Source organism: Ips typographus, linkage group LG1 (assembly GCF_016097725.1).
Source record: "Ips typographus isolate SLU linkage group LG1, UJ_Ityp_2.0, whole genome shotgun sequence".
NCBI lineage: Eukaryota > Metazoa > Arthropoda > Insecta > Coleoptera > Curculionidae > Ips > Ips typographus.
The window spans coordinates 12,770,175-12,786,825 of NC_138422.1; the positions used below are offsets into that span (position 1 = coordinate 12,770,175).

General features: G+C 33.8%; 4 protein-coding genes across 4 annotated transcripts; 2 read left to right on the top strand and 2 right to left on the bottom strand.

Moving 5' to 3' along the window:
• Positions 1-2,439: 2,439 nt before the first annotated feature.
• On the bottom strand, positions 2,440-3,430 carry Ski6 (exosome complex component Ski6). Its single transcript, XM_081978427.1, has 4 exons — positions 3,111-3,430; positions 2,887-3,060; positions 2,689-2,823; positions 2,440-2,633 (listed from the first exon to the last, which is right to left on the bottom strand). Exons 1-4 carry the CDS (start codon positions 3,382-3,384, stop codon positions 2,461-2,463), a joined length of 756 nt encoding a protein of 251 aa, XP_081834553.1. The 5' UTR covers positions 3,385-3,430; the 3' UTR covers positions 2,440-2,460.
• A 325-nt stretch (positions 3,431-3,755) lies between these two features.
• LOC145728253 (rRNA N(6)-adenosine-methyltransferase ZCCHC4) lies at positions 3,756-5,500 on the top strand. Its single transcript, XM_081978337.1, has 6 exons — positions 3,756-4,109; positions 4,159-4,391; positions 4,442-4,645; positions 4,700-4,993; positions 5,050-5,281; positions 5,339-5,500. Exons 1-6 carry the CDS (start codon positions 3,807-3,809, stop codon positions 5,471-5,473), a joined length of 1,401 nt encoding a protein of 466 aa, XP_081834463.1. The 5' UTR covers positions 3,756-3,806; the 3' UTR covers positions 5,474-5,500.
• A 217-nt stretch (positions 5,501-5,717) lies between these two features.
• Positions 5,718-10,484, top strand: LOC145728275 (U5 small nuclear ribonucleoprotein 40 kDa protein). Its single transcript, XM_081978374.1, has 7 exons — positions 5,718-6,025; positions 6,089-6,218; positions 6,282-6,455; positions 7,767-7,975; positions 8,037-8,279; positions 10,160-10,347; positions 10,407-10,484. The coding sequence occupies exons 1-6, from the start codon at positions 5,909-5,911 to the stop codon at positions 10,334-10,336; spliced, it is 1,050 nt and encodes a 349-aa protein (XP_081834500.1). The 5' UTR covers positions 5,718-5,908; the 3' UTR covers positions 10,337-10,347; positions 10,407-10,484.
• Positions 10,375-16,644, bottom strand: Faf2 (Fas-associated factor 2). Its single transcript, XM_081978361.1, has 8 exons — positions 16,419-16,644; positions 12,924-13,217; positions 12,750-12,865; positions 11,965-12,206; positions 11,776-11,910; positions 11,600-11,720; positions 11,362-11,535; positions 10,375-11,275 (listed from the first exon to the last, which is right to left on the bottom strand). The coding sequence occupies exons 1-8, from the start codon at positions 16,498-16,500 to the stop codon at positions 11,096-11,098; spliced, it is 1,344 nt and encodes a 447-aa protein (XP_081834487.1). The 5' UTR covers positions 16,501-16,644; the 3' UTR covers positions 10,375-11,095.
• Between the last annotated feature and the right edge of the window lie 7 nt (positions 16,645-16,651).

Below are 16,651 nucleotides of genomic sequence, written 5' to 3' on the forward strand. Positions count from 1 at the left end.
AGGGGGCTTTTTACGATGTCCGGTGTTGGTAATACACTTAAGAAAAGCAAACATTTTAAAATAATGTTAAATTTTTGTTGAAAGGAATCTTATTTTTATGTCAGTTCAACTCTTGAATGTTCTTCGCCAAAAAGTCGACAATTCATGAGAGATTTCAATGCAAATCGCCAAAGTGTAAAAAAAACCTAAAACAGACGTGCAACCTTGTAAAAAAGTCCTTAATGTTGTTAAGCACCCTGTGATATACGACCCTCGACCGTTACTACTAACAGAGTCGAAACAGAAACAGGTGTTACTGAAAAAATTTTTAAGTGAAAACAGCCATTATACACCTATCAACGGGAACAGAAACCATTTCCATAAGCGCCTAATAAATTCGTGCTAGAACCCTTAACATTTTTAACTTGAAGTATTTATTACAGGATACGGGATGATTCATATATGGCGTAATAGAAATATAAATAATTAGGCTACATTTTAATGACCGTATAGCTCAAGTCCTTTTAAATTTTAATAACCAGAAGGGAGCTTATTCAAACCCCCAACTAGTTCAAAGAAAGTTCTTAAGCAGTGTCACTTTCAAATCAATGAAATACTCATTTTAACTTTTTGAGATAATTGAAGATAATGAGCTATAAAGTTATCCTGAAATTTAAGGAAAAACTAGTGGTGTCCAGAGATACAAATGTTGCAAAATTTCGAATCAATAAAACAAGCGCTCTAAAAATTGAAAAATTCCGAATATGTACACTTAAGAAATCATGGAAACTAGTTTTTTACTTTTTATCAGTTTCAATTTTTAGTTATTATCAACCACTTTTAAGTTTCAATGTTTCACCGATTTAAATTAAATTTATATTTTGAACCTTAAATTCCACTATGGTAGTTTAGTAGACAAACATTTAAACAAAGATTTGAAAGTCCTGTAAAACCAACAAAATTCTAGCTTATGTTAAAAACACAAAAAATGCTGTTTTTCAAATATAGCACTTTAGCACTAACATAACTATGAAACTAAAAAAATGATATTTTCAGTTGGAGCCTTACAACAGGAAATCTTTGTCACTTATTACATTTTAAAGTTTTTCACTGTCAAGTCTACATAAATTAAAACTAAATCAAATTGTATCCAGTACTTTTGTATTATTTTAGCTTTGGGATCATTTCAGTTACATCATACCAATCAAAGAATTAATTAAACTATATTATCATTTCAATAAATTTTTTACGTGTCAGGTAGTCGTTGGATTAAGTTTTTTCTCTACCACTACTTTCAAATTCAACGACTATGCACACATATCTTTGTTACTCTACTATGTTAATAGAATATGAAATGGGCCTGTCCCACAATTTTTTTTTATTTCATAACTACAAAGACGGATTGAAAATATTATACCCGTATTTTTTTGTTTTCAAAAATATTAAGTCTAAATAGAAAAAAAATTATGATAAAAACTACATTAATCTCATGTTTAAAACGCCCGCCGCCGGTGACGTACTACACTATCAACCAATCAGCGACAAGAAGTGAAACAGATGGCGTGCAACAGCCAATAAAATCGCCCAGAATTACGGACGTCACATGCGCGCCAAAACAGATCTTTTAAATTTAATGGACAAATTCAAACTAATGTAGGAACATTTACGACCATAATTTTTTCTTCAAGAATATGAAAAATTAGTTTTTTGATCCTATTCTTTCGATTCCAGTCATTAAAACAAAAATTTATGATATGTGGGATAGGCCCATTAACCTTCTGACATTTGATAGAAATAATAGAATTAGGTGCCTGTAAACATTGAAGAAAACGACAAATCCACGCTAATGTCTGGAAGTCAAGGAATCACATAATGACGACAGGCGGAAAATAATAATAGCGACACTAGTGTATGTCGTTATAATACTGACCTAACGTAAAATCTTGCGTTAAACATTTTTATTTCACCCAAATTATTCATTTTCTTCACTATCGTTTTTCTGTTCTGTCTAGGTTTATTACTCAAAACAATCTTTTCAGACGTTATCACGTTCGCATATTTAATTTTGTAGATTCTCAAAGCCACTCACATGACAATAATAATCCGGGCTCCAGACACTTTTAGAAATGTGTATTTGTATAACCACATCAGCTTTAAAAGTTCAAAAAATGTTAAAAAAAGATACTGCTGATAGACGACGACAAAACGCCGCTTTTCCTTTCAGTAACTAACTTCTGACGTCAGTGAACATATTTTTGAGGGTAAAGGAATAGAATAAAGATGATGACCTAAGAATATAGAAAAACTTAATGTAACAAATAAAGAAAGAAACATCACATTCAATAAACTATACCTATGTCTATTACATTGTCATATCCCACTTTTGTGTGATCTTCTACATCTTAAATTTTTATTAAAAAAAAAAATAGATATCTAGTGGACTATAAAAAACAACCACAATAATGCAAAAAATCATGTATTTCAACTTGTACTATTTGCCCAGCCTGTTGCACTACCAATTTCCCTTACATGACTTCTTACAGCCTCATCTAAAATTTTCTTGATGTCTTTGCATCCTTCCAGAGCAGTATTTAAAACTTTTGGCAAGTGATCCATATGGAACCTCTGTGACATATCCATAAGAACCACTTTGCCTACAAAATAACCATTTTAAACCACCCCCTTTAGGGTTTTATAAATTATTTATACCAGACATTGGCAGGGCTGCTACTGTTAAAGTAGGACCACCCATCACTTCCTCTTGATGGGAAATATCCAGCATGGGTGTCTCATTATTACCCAAACTAGCTGTACATGCACAAACATATTCTTTAATAGGAATTCCTACAAAATTAACATACAAATTATTTACAGGGTTAATTAACCCCAGTGGTGTGTAAACATTACCAGCATCAATAATGGCTAAAGTGGCAGCATTAACACAAGCAGGATAAATTCCACCATCGGCATGTAAAACCTCCACATAAACATCAATCTGTGACCAAGGGTATAAATCAGTTTCTATAACAGCCAATAATGCTTGCTGGAGGTGCATAGAGAGTTCTGTAGACTTCCTGTCACCTGTAAACCTTGTTTAACATACAACCTACAATTGTGTAAGCAACACCAACCTCTTGGTCTTTTCTTTCTTTCATTAGTTGAAAATACAGCCATACTGAACTGAGTATTGATAATACAACTATCATGTTGAGCTTTTTGTCGGCCACGAACTTGATGTGGACCGTATACAGCTGCCAGCACTTTAGTTAGCCCTTGTTCTATGTAAGCACTACCATCCGGTTGGCTAAATACGCCCAATTTGCAACGAATTCTCCTTAACTCATTAGCTCTTCTACCATCTTGGCGAAGGCCAATTTTTGAGATTAGTTCCTTGTTTCTACTCATTAAGACTGCGATACTGGATTATGAACTGTTTGAAGTAGATAGTAGTAATCAAACTAAAGGAAATGCACTACAAATGTAGTCAAAATATATTTTTTTCAATTGAATGTGAACACTTTTACTATAAAGAGCATGTATTGTCAAAGTCTTACCACAGAAACGTGCTGCACCAACAACTCAACAAGTTAATTTTTCAAATAAAAACGTTTTTTTACAAAACATATAAACAAAAGTTGTAAAGTAAGGTTATGTCAGGGTACAGGTTATGTCAACAAGGGGGTTAGAAAATTCTTCTTTTGTATTCGTAGTTGTTTTGGTTTCCAGCGGTGTGAAGTTAACAATCGTAGTAACCTAACCTAATTTTTTTTTAACTTTTGTAAATTCATAGAAACGTAATTAGGCTTTAAAACTACTTTTAAGGCAACATGAAATCTACTGAAAAACCTCCTGATAGAGGCAACACATCAGTTCAAGTAGTTATTGAAGACTTGAAAAATCACCCGGTTTGCCCCCACGGGCCTACTCTGCTGTTTTCCAAGATCACGGGACCAACTGAAAGACGTTTTTTTGGATGTTCTGCCTGCCGGGATAGAAAATTGTGCAATTTCTTCTTATGGGCTGAAGATCTTGACAAAGTGTCAAAAGCTAAACAAAAAGCTTGGGATCTGGAAGCACAAAAGTTCTTAAAACATATCAAGCATAGAAAATTGTATCAAAAATTGTTACAGGTATTATTTAAATTTGTGTTTTTTTCAGTGTTAAGGTTTAAACTTTTAGATAAAAGGGTGTGAGCCACATAACAGAGTTTTTTGCATAACTTGTTCAGTTCTAACAGATAATTTTGCTGAGCATGTTGATCATGCTTTGGTACCTAATCTCACTGATTACCATTTACAACACCCAACTGAAGTACTACCACCTTTGGACAATGCTAAAAAAAGTGCACAGTATCTGTTTTCTAAAGAGTCAGTACAGTTTCTTGTAGACACTTTTTTAAGCTTAGGTTATAGGTAATATTTGGGCATCTAACATAACAATGCATAACTCCATACTTTTGCAGGCATGTGATTTGTATAGGAACTCCTCGAATTCATGAATACATCCAAGCATCTAGTCTTGACATGTCAAGTATATTATTAGATTTGGATGACAGATTTCATAATTTTTTTGGTCCTTTGGAGTTTTGTTGGTACAACATGTTCAATAACCATTTTTTCTTTGAGGAAGCTCGAAATGTTTTCAATGATTTTCTAGAAAGTACCCAGTATGTTTGTAGTTTAGTGTGGATGCTTCTTGGTAACAGATTATTTTATTTCAGTGGAGAACATACTGTGTTGGTAACTGATCCACCATTTGGAGGCAGGACTGAGCCTTTAGTAGAAACTTTCAACAGCATTAGAAAACAGTACAAAAAGTTTAGTAAGAATCAACATGATTTGCCAGTATTTTGGATTTTTCCTTACTTTATGGAACCACAAATAATCAATTCATTACCTGATTTTCATATGTCTGATTATAAAGTGCAATATGACAATCATCCTTTATTTCATAATGAGCCTAAAGGTCGCAAACAAGGATCACCAGTAAGAATTTTTACCAATGTTGGTCTTTGGTTAGTAACCTTTTATTATGAGAGAATTTTATTAGAATTCTTTTTTATTTTTGAAGTAATATAGCTCTGCCAGTTTCTGAATACAAGTTTTGTAAAAGTTGTTCAAAGTGGGTGGCAAAAGAGAACAAACACTGTCCAATTTGTAAGGATTGCACTTCTAAAAATGGGGAAACTTATGTACACTGCAAGATTTGTAGCAGATGTGTGAAACCCAATTGGAAACATTGTGAAAAGTGTCAGAGGTGCACCCAGGTCAATCATTCTTGTAGGATAATCAAGTTTTCTGGAGTAAGTTTCTATTTTCCTGTATGTGCACTTTGTTGTAATAATGTGTTGATTTTTTAGACTTGTTTATTGTGTCAAAAAGATGGGCATAAGAAGAAGGACTGTCCAAGTTTAATTAAGTCACCACAAGTAACCAAACGACGAAAAATTAAAGAATCAAAGGCAAACAAACAAAAAAGGAAGAAAATGTTGTAGTATTAGTAATAAACTGCTTTTTATTGATCTGCTTATTATTCCGTTAATTTATAAATTTTCTGATATTAGTTTTGTATTTTTTTCTTTCTTTGTAGTTTGTATCATTCTTTCCACATTATTTAACAAAACAAATTTAAAAAAGTCTAGAACGCCGCCATTTTGTGGCATCATGTTTTTTTGAAAGGTCACGTGTTTTTGAACAGTATATACGTCAAACGGTCACATGACAACTGACTTTTGACATAAACCTAACCTAACTAATCAACCTAATCTTCAAAACATTTATAAATTGTTTTGGTTTGTAATTTTTTAACTGTATATTAACAAGTTTAGTGCTTAAAAAACTCGAAATCTGTACTCCTTTACTTACTTGCTGTTAAAGACTGTTTTGGTACATTCGTGTAAATATTTGCACTGCCCACGGGCTCCAAAAACATGGTTGTAGACAATAAAAGAAAGGCTGAGGAATCAGCCCTAGTACCTGTGGGCAAAAAGGCTAAAAACGATGTAGCCCTCTCCAACAAGAACAAGCAGTTAACTCAACTAAATCCCGTAAGATCTAATTGAGAATTATATGATTTTTTTGAGTACAATGTTAAAATGTTGTGTTTGCAGGCCCCAGCACGCACATCCAACCTGTTTGCCCCTATTATGGTTTGTGAAGGGCATGAAGGAGAAATATTTACTGTTGACTTTCATCCTGAAGGACAGTATTTTGCTACCTCTGGTTTTGACAGAAAAATTTGTAAGTATTTATGCGGTTGGTTTATGTGGAGACTTTTGACTTGAAATCACTGGGTTTTTTAAGTTTTGTGGAATGTGTATGGTGAGTGTGAGAACTTGTCTGTGATGACGGGCCATACTGGGGCAGTAATGGAGCTGCATTTCACTACTGATGGTTCACACATAATAACAGCATCTACAGACTATACTTTGGGTCTCTGGGATATTGTCACCAGTCAGAGAATCAAAAAGTACAAAGGTGAGTGTGAAGGTTTTTTGTTCAACTTATTCATTAAATCATTTTTGTTAATTGAATTGAAGATTTGCCCTTTGTGCATAACAGGTATTTTTTATTTTTAATTTAAGACTTTTTTATTTTGCAATGATAATATGGGGAAATCTAGCCTACCAGTACCATTACAAAATTTGCATTTTTATAAAGTAATTTGAAATCTGCTTGCAGTATGGTATAATTTAGGGGCAATTTATTAGAAACATAAACTATTACAAATACATAATAATATTTTATTCTAAAAATATGTATTAAATTCAAATTCTTACTTAAATTTGGTAACAAAGCCCTAAAGTTTTCATTCAAATGAATTGGCAACAGGCTTTTGACAGGTATGGAAAAAATAAATACACAAGAGGTACATAATTTTGAAAATTTTGGATACAATTTTCAAAAAAAAAAGTGAAAAGTGTCCACTGAGAACTGGGTAAGCTCTGTTCAGTGACTTCTGACTGTTGTGCCACACCTTCCATCTTATTTCGTAAGACAAAGGTCAAATAAGAGTATGTGTTTTATAATAACATGATGGTATACCAATTATTGTCTGATCAATAAATGTCAGGTTATTTTGACCTTAAATAAAGCCAAATACAGCAGTTTGGTTTTGTGTTCAAAATGCCGTTCAGGTATTGGGGTTTCAAGTTGAGATCCCAACACCATTTGAACCATATTTGAACTAAAATCAGACAACCCGTTCCTAACCTAACATTATAAATAATAAACACTGTCACTTCATATTTATGAAACCTGTGCTAAATTCCTAACCAAAATATGCCAAAGTCAACGTAAACAAACGGAGAAGTGACAGCTGGAATACCCGAAACTGTTTTCATAACTGATTACCAAAGGGAGTATCTCTTATCTTGAAACGCCAATTGTAAAATTTGCCAGACCTCTCTAGGACCATTTTGAAAGTTCCATAGACCTCTAAATGCTATTGAAAACCTTCTAAAAGTGCCAGAGCCTTCTCCAAGTGTTTAAACCTTTCCAAAATTATTTTAATTTGCCAGAGGCTTCTAGGACCATTTTGAAAGTTCCATAGACTTCTAAATGCTACTGAGAATCTTCTTACAAGTGTCAAAGGCTCAAACTTTCCTAGAATTGTTTAAAATTACCAGAGGCCTCTAGGACAATTTTGAAAGTTCTATAGACTTCTAAATGTTACTGAGAACTTTCTAAAAATGCCAGAGCTCTTTACAAGTGTTGACATTAACAACAGTAAAAATAAAAGGACAAAAAACAAATACTAACTCACCCTGTACTTGCCCATAATATCAGGACACACTACTTTTGTGAACTGCGCCCAACCATCAAGACGAGGCCCCCAACTTATAGTCTCAGGCGGAGACGACAGTACGGTACGGATTTGGGATCAAAGAAAAAAACAGTGTGCCAGTACCATGAACAGCAGTTACCAAACGACCGCAGTCAGTTTTAATGACACCGCCGAAAATGTTTTCAGCGGAGGAATCGATAACGATATTAAGGTAGTTTTGCTGTCAGATGGTTATTTGAAAAATATCTAGCAAATTAACTTTTTTTTATCAGGTGTGGGACCTGCGCAAAAAAGAAATTTTGTATACCATGAAGGGTCATACGGACACCATCACAGGCTTGTCGTTAAGCGCGGACGGCTCTTACTTGCTGAGTAATTCGATGGATAATACTTTAAGAATTTGGGATGTGCGACCTTATGCGCCTGCGGAACGGTGCGTTAAAGTGTTTAGTGGACATCAGCACAACTTTGAGAAGAATTTGTTGAGGTGTGCTTGGTCTCCTGATGGAAACAAGGTTAGTGATGTGTAGAGTATGGATTCTCTCAGAATTTTGAATATTTTTTATATTGTCAGTAATTCACCAAGAATATTCTCTTAATCTGCTTTTTGTTAGTTATGAATAAATGCCTGCCTTTCCCCACAATCAAAACAGGAAACCTGAATTTAATTCTCTTCTTTAATTTAATTTGCTCAAAATTAAACTCTAAAAAACAAGTTTTCTACTTGGAGAAGTTTGAAGATTACATTCAAATATCAGCTTTGCTAAAGCAAAAACCATCAAGATTAAGTCATTATGGAAAAGCTCAAGCTTTTAATTAGTGTGGTTGGAAAATTGTGGGCCACTTTGACACACTGAACTAGCTATAATTTTTAATGGCAGGTTTATGGTCACCTGACAGCTGTCAAAACTCATTAAATAGGTTTGTAAAACTATAAAATGTCACTTTAACGGCCTTTCACTGTCAAATTTGGCTCCATGGAGCTTTAAACACAACTTGCAGTGTAATTATTCAAATTAGCAACTATTTCTAGTTTTATCGTTTCAGTTCACTGGTAAATGGGTTTCGAGAGTTATGACAGATGTCACGTGACTAAGAAGTTTTCCTTAACGTCAGTACTGTCTAATTTGGCCCCATGGTGCTGTAAAGACTACTTACAGCTTACAGAGTGGTTTCTCCAAGAAACACATCTAAGTATTTTACAGCTCTCAAATTACATTGCCTGAATGGTTGCTTTTGATGTGCATTTATAGTCTTTTTTTCATCATTCTTTTGAATTCTCCTTAAATTCTATGCAAAAATAAATTTCTGAGAATTTTTCATGTCTACACCATTTACACATGTAGTTTAGAAAATATCACTTGGATTTTAAAAATATAAGTTGGATTTCAGAATCTATAACTTGTATTTCATTATCGTAAATTTGGTTTTAGAAAACGTAAGTTGTATTTCAGATTCGTCACTTGTATTTTAGAACGCGTTATTTCAATTTTAGATTTTTTTATGTTTCTATGTGGTTATTAGTTCATTGTTTTTTTTAATATCTCTTTAAGCAAAAAAACCCGCCCATCGGGAGTATTAATTTCTATAAAATATACAGGGTGTCCCATAACTATATGACAATCTCTCGGGGGCATACAGGGGAGGTCAAAATAATACGATTTGATCATATAATTTTTTTTTAAGTCACTCCTAAGGGAAATATCGAGCCCCAAAGAACTGTCTTCCAATTAACGTTTTTGGCCGTAACTTTTGAAATACTTTGTATATTGTAATGATTATTGGGTTTAATGTTTTATCGAAAGAGACCTTCTATTTGACATGAAAACCAGGTATCTCGTGTTCGAAAGGCAGGAACTAACTGGACCTAAGACACAATTTGCTTTAACTTTGGCAGCTGTCATTATTTTCTGCTGCAAACGCCATTAATGGATACTCTTGACATTTTTATCGAAAAATTGTACTATTCCTTTATTTCGATAAAATAAACGAGATACGGTTTTCGAGATAAATCCATTTTTCATTGAACTGCTTAAACCACAATGTTATTAAAAATATTCGTTAAACTATTTACTTTTTTTACTTATTAACTTTTTTTTTATTTACTTTTTTTGCTCAACTTTAATTTTCCAAATTACAAATGACCATGTCTAAAATCCAACTGCTCTTTTCTATAATACAAGTGACTGAAATCTAATTGCAATTTCGAAAATCAAAGTTATTACTCTAAAATTGAAAGTGCCTTTTCTGAAATACAAGTGATATTTTTTAAATCCATCTTATGGTTTCTAAAATTCAGCTGACGCTTTCTAAACTACATGTGTAAATGGTGTAGTAAATATGACAAAACAATGGATGGAATTTCACTCCAAATAACAATGACAATATTAAATAGGTTAGTGGAGGTTCAGCGGATCGATTTGTCTACATATGGGACACCACATCCAGGAGGATAATTTATAAGTTACCAGGTCACACTGGGTGCGTTAATAGTGTGGCTTTTCACCCGAACGAGCCAATCGTAACGTCGGTAGGAAGCGACAAGTTAGTCTACATAGGAGAGATTGACTGATCTCTCCAAAGGTAAGAGGCACACAGTGGCAAAATAAATTTTATAACTAACAAAAATGTTTTATTTATAGTATATACACTTAGGAATACAGTTTAAAAAAAAATGATCTGTATCGCTCAACGTAGCACAATAGATACTATCACATGCATTTTAGTATATCATTAGTGATACCATCTACTATGTAATACATAAATGCTTTTTTAAAATCTATTATACCTTTAAATGCTAGGTGCATACAGGATGTGTTAATAAGTCCAAAGAGACATCAATAGATGGTTGATCACCCTGTACATAAACAAAAATCACAAAACTTAAAAAAAAAAAAAAACATGGAATATACGGTTTTTAAGGTTTGATTAAACGTCAAAAAGACAACTTCACAATTTTATCATCATTAATTATTTAAGAACAACCTACCCAATATAATTTTTTTTAATTAATCTTAAATGTTGGAATGTGGACTTTTGGTCTGGAACAGATCAGGCACTTGTGTAAGAAGCCAAAACTGAACCAATATATACTTAACAAGCGTGAAATCCAAAAATCCAGCAAACAAAAAATAAAACAAATCCAAAAACGTAAAAACTTAAACTAACCTTATAATTCTCTCAAGTAATCCACAATAGAAAGAGACCCTTAAATTTGGTGTATTTTGAGGGAGCTTAGTTTTATATATCGATAAAAAAACACAGTTTTTCTTACACATCAAATGTTCTTCTTGGGAACGTCCATCAATTTTCATTGTTAAAACCTCGCCTACTACGCGTCCAAATCGTTAATGTATAGTACTTCCCTATTTTTAAGTCCAGCTTGTTCAACGGTTTCTATTCGGTCCGCTTCGTGGGTTGGTCGACATTTCAGCACTCGTTTCGGCCAGTTTGTGGTGATTTCGAACGAGTCCGGTGAATTCGGATGGCAAAAAACGAAATAGAAAACGTGCTATAAAAAAATAGTTTTTTTTTGTATTAAAAGTAATATTCCCATTTCCAAATCCAAATCATCATCACAAAGTTAAAATAACTTACCTCTAGCGAATGAGATTTTAGAAACCGCCTCTCCAAACGACCGCCTGATGGCAATTTAAAAACTACGTGAACAGCATCTGGATGAGTCGCGTCTGGTTCCGAAGGTACTTTGTCCACGGATTCAATTTTTTCCCTTTGCAGAGCTAATTTCTTTTCCTGCTCTTCTCTTGCTTCCTATAATAAAAACAACAGTTAATAAGCTATTCCAAGTAATAACAAACTAAATCAGTTTACTAACCTGTTCTTGCCGAAGATGTTCCAGTTCTTCAGCTCTTCTGCGTTCTTCTTTCATCTGCTCTTTCAACTGGTCCGCCTTCAAACTTTCCAAAAATGCTTCGTCTTGATGCTGACGAATTGACCTGCGTTATTGAAATTTTCACGTAACAGTCAAACAAAATTACATCCGGCGCTTACCGATTAATACTTTGCTCGAACCTGTCCGCTCTTGCCTGAATAAGGTTCATTTCAAATTCATTGACAATAGTGCGCAACCTTTGCAACAGCAAGTCAGGTTCTGAGAAGCCTTCTAGTCGACCAACTATTGTCATTCTGAAAATTCACTTAGTTCGGTTACCGCGTGCGCTCAATTATTGCAAATTGTACCTGTTTTCTTTTAAAACTAGCAACGCCATAAATGGGAATCGGCTGGGCCACACTGCCTTCATCGTGCGTCTGCCTTCCTCCGATTTTGACGAACAGGCCCAAAATAGAAAGTTGTTATTGATGTAGCGTACTATTTCTGGATTGGACAGGGTGTTTTGACAAAACAGATCACAGTCTGACATGTCTGGATCGTGAATGTAGACGGCGAGGAAACGTAGTTCTCTTTTGGCATCATTTAACACCTAAACAGAAATACGTTTGTTACGTCAAATGGTCAGCTCTTTATAAAGTCGAGTCATTTTCAAACAGATTGAGCTTTATTTATTGAATTTTTACTGAAGAAAACAATTTTGACTTAAATGAACTGGACAAATTAATTAATTTTGCAAGGTATGAGATAAAATGCCAATATACAAGGTGTTGATAGTGTTCTGACAGGAAAATCCCATTCTCTGGAACTCATATGCATTTCTAGAGCTGGATTTTTGAGAAAAAATTAATGGCAAAAGCCATATTTCAATATACACTGCTCAAAGAAAAAAAAAGTTTAAATCAGGGTCAGCTATTGTCTAAATGCTCATAAATGTCAACAACAATTTTGTCATTTTGTGTTCTATCTCTTTTGTTTTCATTGTAATAAAGATTCATCATTTACAAATAGAAATGTTTAAAACTACTACAAATATTGAATGGTTAAAAAATACAAGGTGACTAGAAAAATAAGGCTTTTTGTCTAAAATGGATACATTATTTACATTTCAAACAGATTTTCTTAAAAACCTTACCTGCGAAAATGTGCCTTGATAAAACACAGGATGCTCACACCCATATTTCTCCTCATATAAATGAATAAACTGTAAAACTTCTTGAATTGGATCTGTCCTTGGTCTATATTCTATACCTGAAAAGGGACCAGCATTGTTTGTTAGGTAAACATTGTTTACTACACAAACACTCACCTAATAGTCTCCTAGTTAATTGTAAAACAGTCATAATGGTGCCATAACAAACATTCCACATGAAACCAAATATGGCTCGGATGTAACCTTTAAGCCCCGAACTGGAACCATCGGTTGGTGGGGTGGTAAACACTAGTTGACCTAACAGATCGCTAACTACGGCAGGCGGTCTGGATTCAGTAGCGTATACTGAAGGCCTGCCTTCTCGCATGTTTAGCTGTTCTTGGACCGCAACTTCCAAGTTCCATTGATGCCTTTGAAGTACATCTCGGCATATTGTCATGTCTTCTATACCTAAGATACAAGGAAACATAAATGACAAATTAAAACAATATTTCGTTCACTTGTAATAATCACTTATGAAGTGGTAATTGTTTTGTAAAAACAAAGAATAACATAACACCCATTTTAAGAAAACATTTATATTATTATAGGTACATTTTACAGAATTCTTAATAACTCCAGGAAGTTAGGCATTGCTAAAGTATTCCTGCATGGTTCTTTCCTTCAATAGTATCTAGAGGCTTTTGGCACTGTAAAAATGGTTCCAGAGGCCTCTGGCAGTTTTACACAATTCTTGGAATCTCGAAAATTCTTTCAGAGGCTTCTGGCATTCTTTGGAAAGTTTTCCATAGAATCTAAACACCTTTGACAGTTTTAAACAATCCGTGGAAGGTTTAAATTATTTGTAGAGACATCTATCGAGTTTTAGAAGATTTTCAACAGTATCTAGAGCCTTCTGACACTCTCAGAATAATTCTAGAGGCCTCTGGCAGTTTTAAACAATTCTTGGAACATTGAAAATACTCACAGAGGCTTCTGGCATTCTTTGGAAATCCGTGGAAGGTTTAAATTATTTGTAGAGACATCTATCAAGTTTTAGAACATTTTTAACAGTATCTAGAGACTTCTGACACTCTCAGAATGGTTCTAGAGGCCTCTGGCAGTTTTAAACAATTTTTGGAAGATTGAAAATTCTACCAGAGGCCTCTGGCAGTTTTAAACAATCCTTGGAAGATTGAAAATTCTGATAGAGGCTTCTGACATTCTTTGGGAAGTTTTCCATAGAATCTAAAGGCCTTTGACAGTTTTAAACAATCCGTGGAAGGTTTAAATTATTTGTAGAGACATCTATCGAGTTTTAGAAGATTTTCAACAGTATGTAGAGCCTTCTGACACTCTCAGATTAATTCTAGAGGCCTCTGGCAGTTTTAAACAATTCTTGGAACATTGAAAATACTCACAGAGGCTTCTGGCATTCTTTGGAAATCCGTGGAAGGTTTAAATTATTTGTAGAGACATCTATCAAGTTTTAGAACATTTTTAACAGTATCTAGAGACTTCTGACACTCTCAGAATGGTTCTAGAGGCCTCTGGCAGTTTTAAACAATTTTTGGAAGATTGAAAATTCTACCAGAGGCCTCTGGCAGTTTTAAACAATCCTTGGAAGATTGAAAATTCTGATAGAGGCTTCTGACATTCTTTGGGAAGTTTTCCATAGAATCTAAAGGCCTTTGACAGTTTTAAACAATCTGTGGAAGGTTTAAATTATTTGTAGAGACATCTATCAAGTTTTAGAACATTTTCAACAGTATCTAGAGGCTTTTGACACTTTCAGAATGATTCTAGAGGCCTCTGGCAGTTTTAACTCTTTTTTAAAAAGGTTTAGAATACTAGTAGAAGCTTCTGGCAATTTTTCAATGGTATCTAGAAGCCTCTGAGATTTTCAAAATTGGTCTGGAATTCTGGCAATCTTTAAAAGGTATTGAAAAGTATCTAGACACCTCTGACACTGTCAAAATGGTTCTAGAGGCTTCCGCCAGTTTTAACAACCCTTGGAAGGTTAAATCACTTCTGGCAAATTTTATGATATTTTTAACAGTATCTAGTGTCTAGAGGCTTCTGGCAATTTTAAACAATCCTTGGAAAGTTTAAATCACTTATAAAACCATCTAGCAAGTTTTAGGACATTTTCAATAGTATCTTACTTACTTATCTCTTCTAATGTTAGAAATATGTAAAAACAAAAAATCCTATTTCCACTCTTTTTTAGATATCTATAGACAGAAAATGGAAATTGAAATTAACATTTTTAAAACAACATTTGGTTCAACTTTAAATTGTGTAACTTTGTCCCAATTTAAACATTTTTGTATCTCTTATACTTTCCAAGATCCCAATAGTGAGGGTCAAATTTGAGTTACCCTGTATAGATGCAATTTCCTCAGAAATAATTAGAGACATAATATAGACAATTAGAGACATAAAACAAAATATAAGTTAGTTTAAAATGTCTTGAAATCCAGGGTAGGACCTTACAGTGAATATATTTTATTTACAACCATATATGTAATGCTGTCATTACTAACGTCATTGAAGGTTAGGAAGTATCATATTGCGCACCTCTACTTCCCGCCCTCATTTCCCGCCCTCTAAAATTGTGATTGTTAATATTTAAAAAAAAAAAAAAGATGATTGAATCAAATTTTTTAAATGTCAGATAAAGTCGGATCGATATTCAGTTCGCAAATAATAAATTGAGAAAAATGTCCTGGATTACAACTCGAATTGTATGCATTCTAAGGGTTATAATGCCTATAATACATTACAATACTAAAATTAACATGATCTAAACTAAAACAAACTACTTATTGAAATTAATGGTTACATTTGAATTATTATAAGTGTTTATAGAAATATTTAGGCCAGTACCAGCACTGGCGTCTCCAACAGTTGTCTCTTTGGTCGACAAATTAATTTGCTGCTGAATGACTGAGGTTTGTGAACTACTTGCAGCAGCTTCAGAAGACATGGCACGTTGGGACAGCATAACAGAAAAGCATATAGAAAAATGACTGCTTGGTAGTTTTTTGTTAAATGTAATATTCTAGATATGTTCAGAATGAAACAATGATTTGTAAATTTTGATAGAAATATGATGGTTGTAAATAAAATAGTATACAAACCTCGGTAGGAAGTTTCATTCCTGTCTCGAGATCCTAGCTAAACCTCGACGCTTCGCGTCTCGGCTATCTAACTAATCTCTCGACAGTAATGAAACTCTTCCCACCCCGGTGTGTAATATACTATTACATTAACTTTGTAGTGTTTGGAATAAATTAGAGCTTTCTGCTATCCCACCCAGATTCATATGAATAGATAAAGGGCCAATACCAGAGGCAAAACTATGAATAACACATGTTATGAGGTAGGTATGACCTAACAACAAAGGAAATGAAGAACTAAACCAAGCATAATCCAGATAAATACTCTTGCCAAGCCTTTCCCCATGCCATTTTTGATGTGGTTCAAATCAGAATTGTAACAAAGCAAATACATGTTACAAAAACCATTTCATTTTTGAAAAATCAAAAAAGATTACCCTTTTCTCTTGGGATGTAGAAAATAACGGTTTTTAATCTAAAACTTTACTTGGGCAAAAAATGGTACAAATGCAAACAGATAATACTGATAAAAACTAGAAACTTATGATACCTGTGAGGTCCTGAAATTGGAGAAGTTTCTCCGTCTGGTCTGTGGTTAATCCGAGCCCTCCGTTTTCGTTAGAGTAATCCATTTTCGTGGAAACCCTGTCTGATAATCGGGAAAAGTGCACTTTAGAACTTTTTGGTGAAATGCAAATACTAGAGAGAAATTAAACAAAAATGATTCGAATTTTCAACTTTTTCATTGCATTTCACCTTGCTGTCAAACAAACAATGAACGTC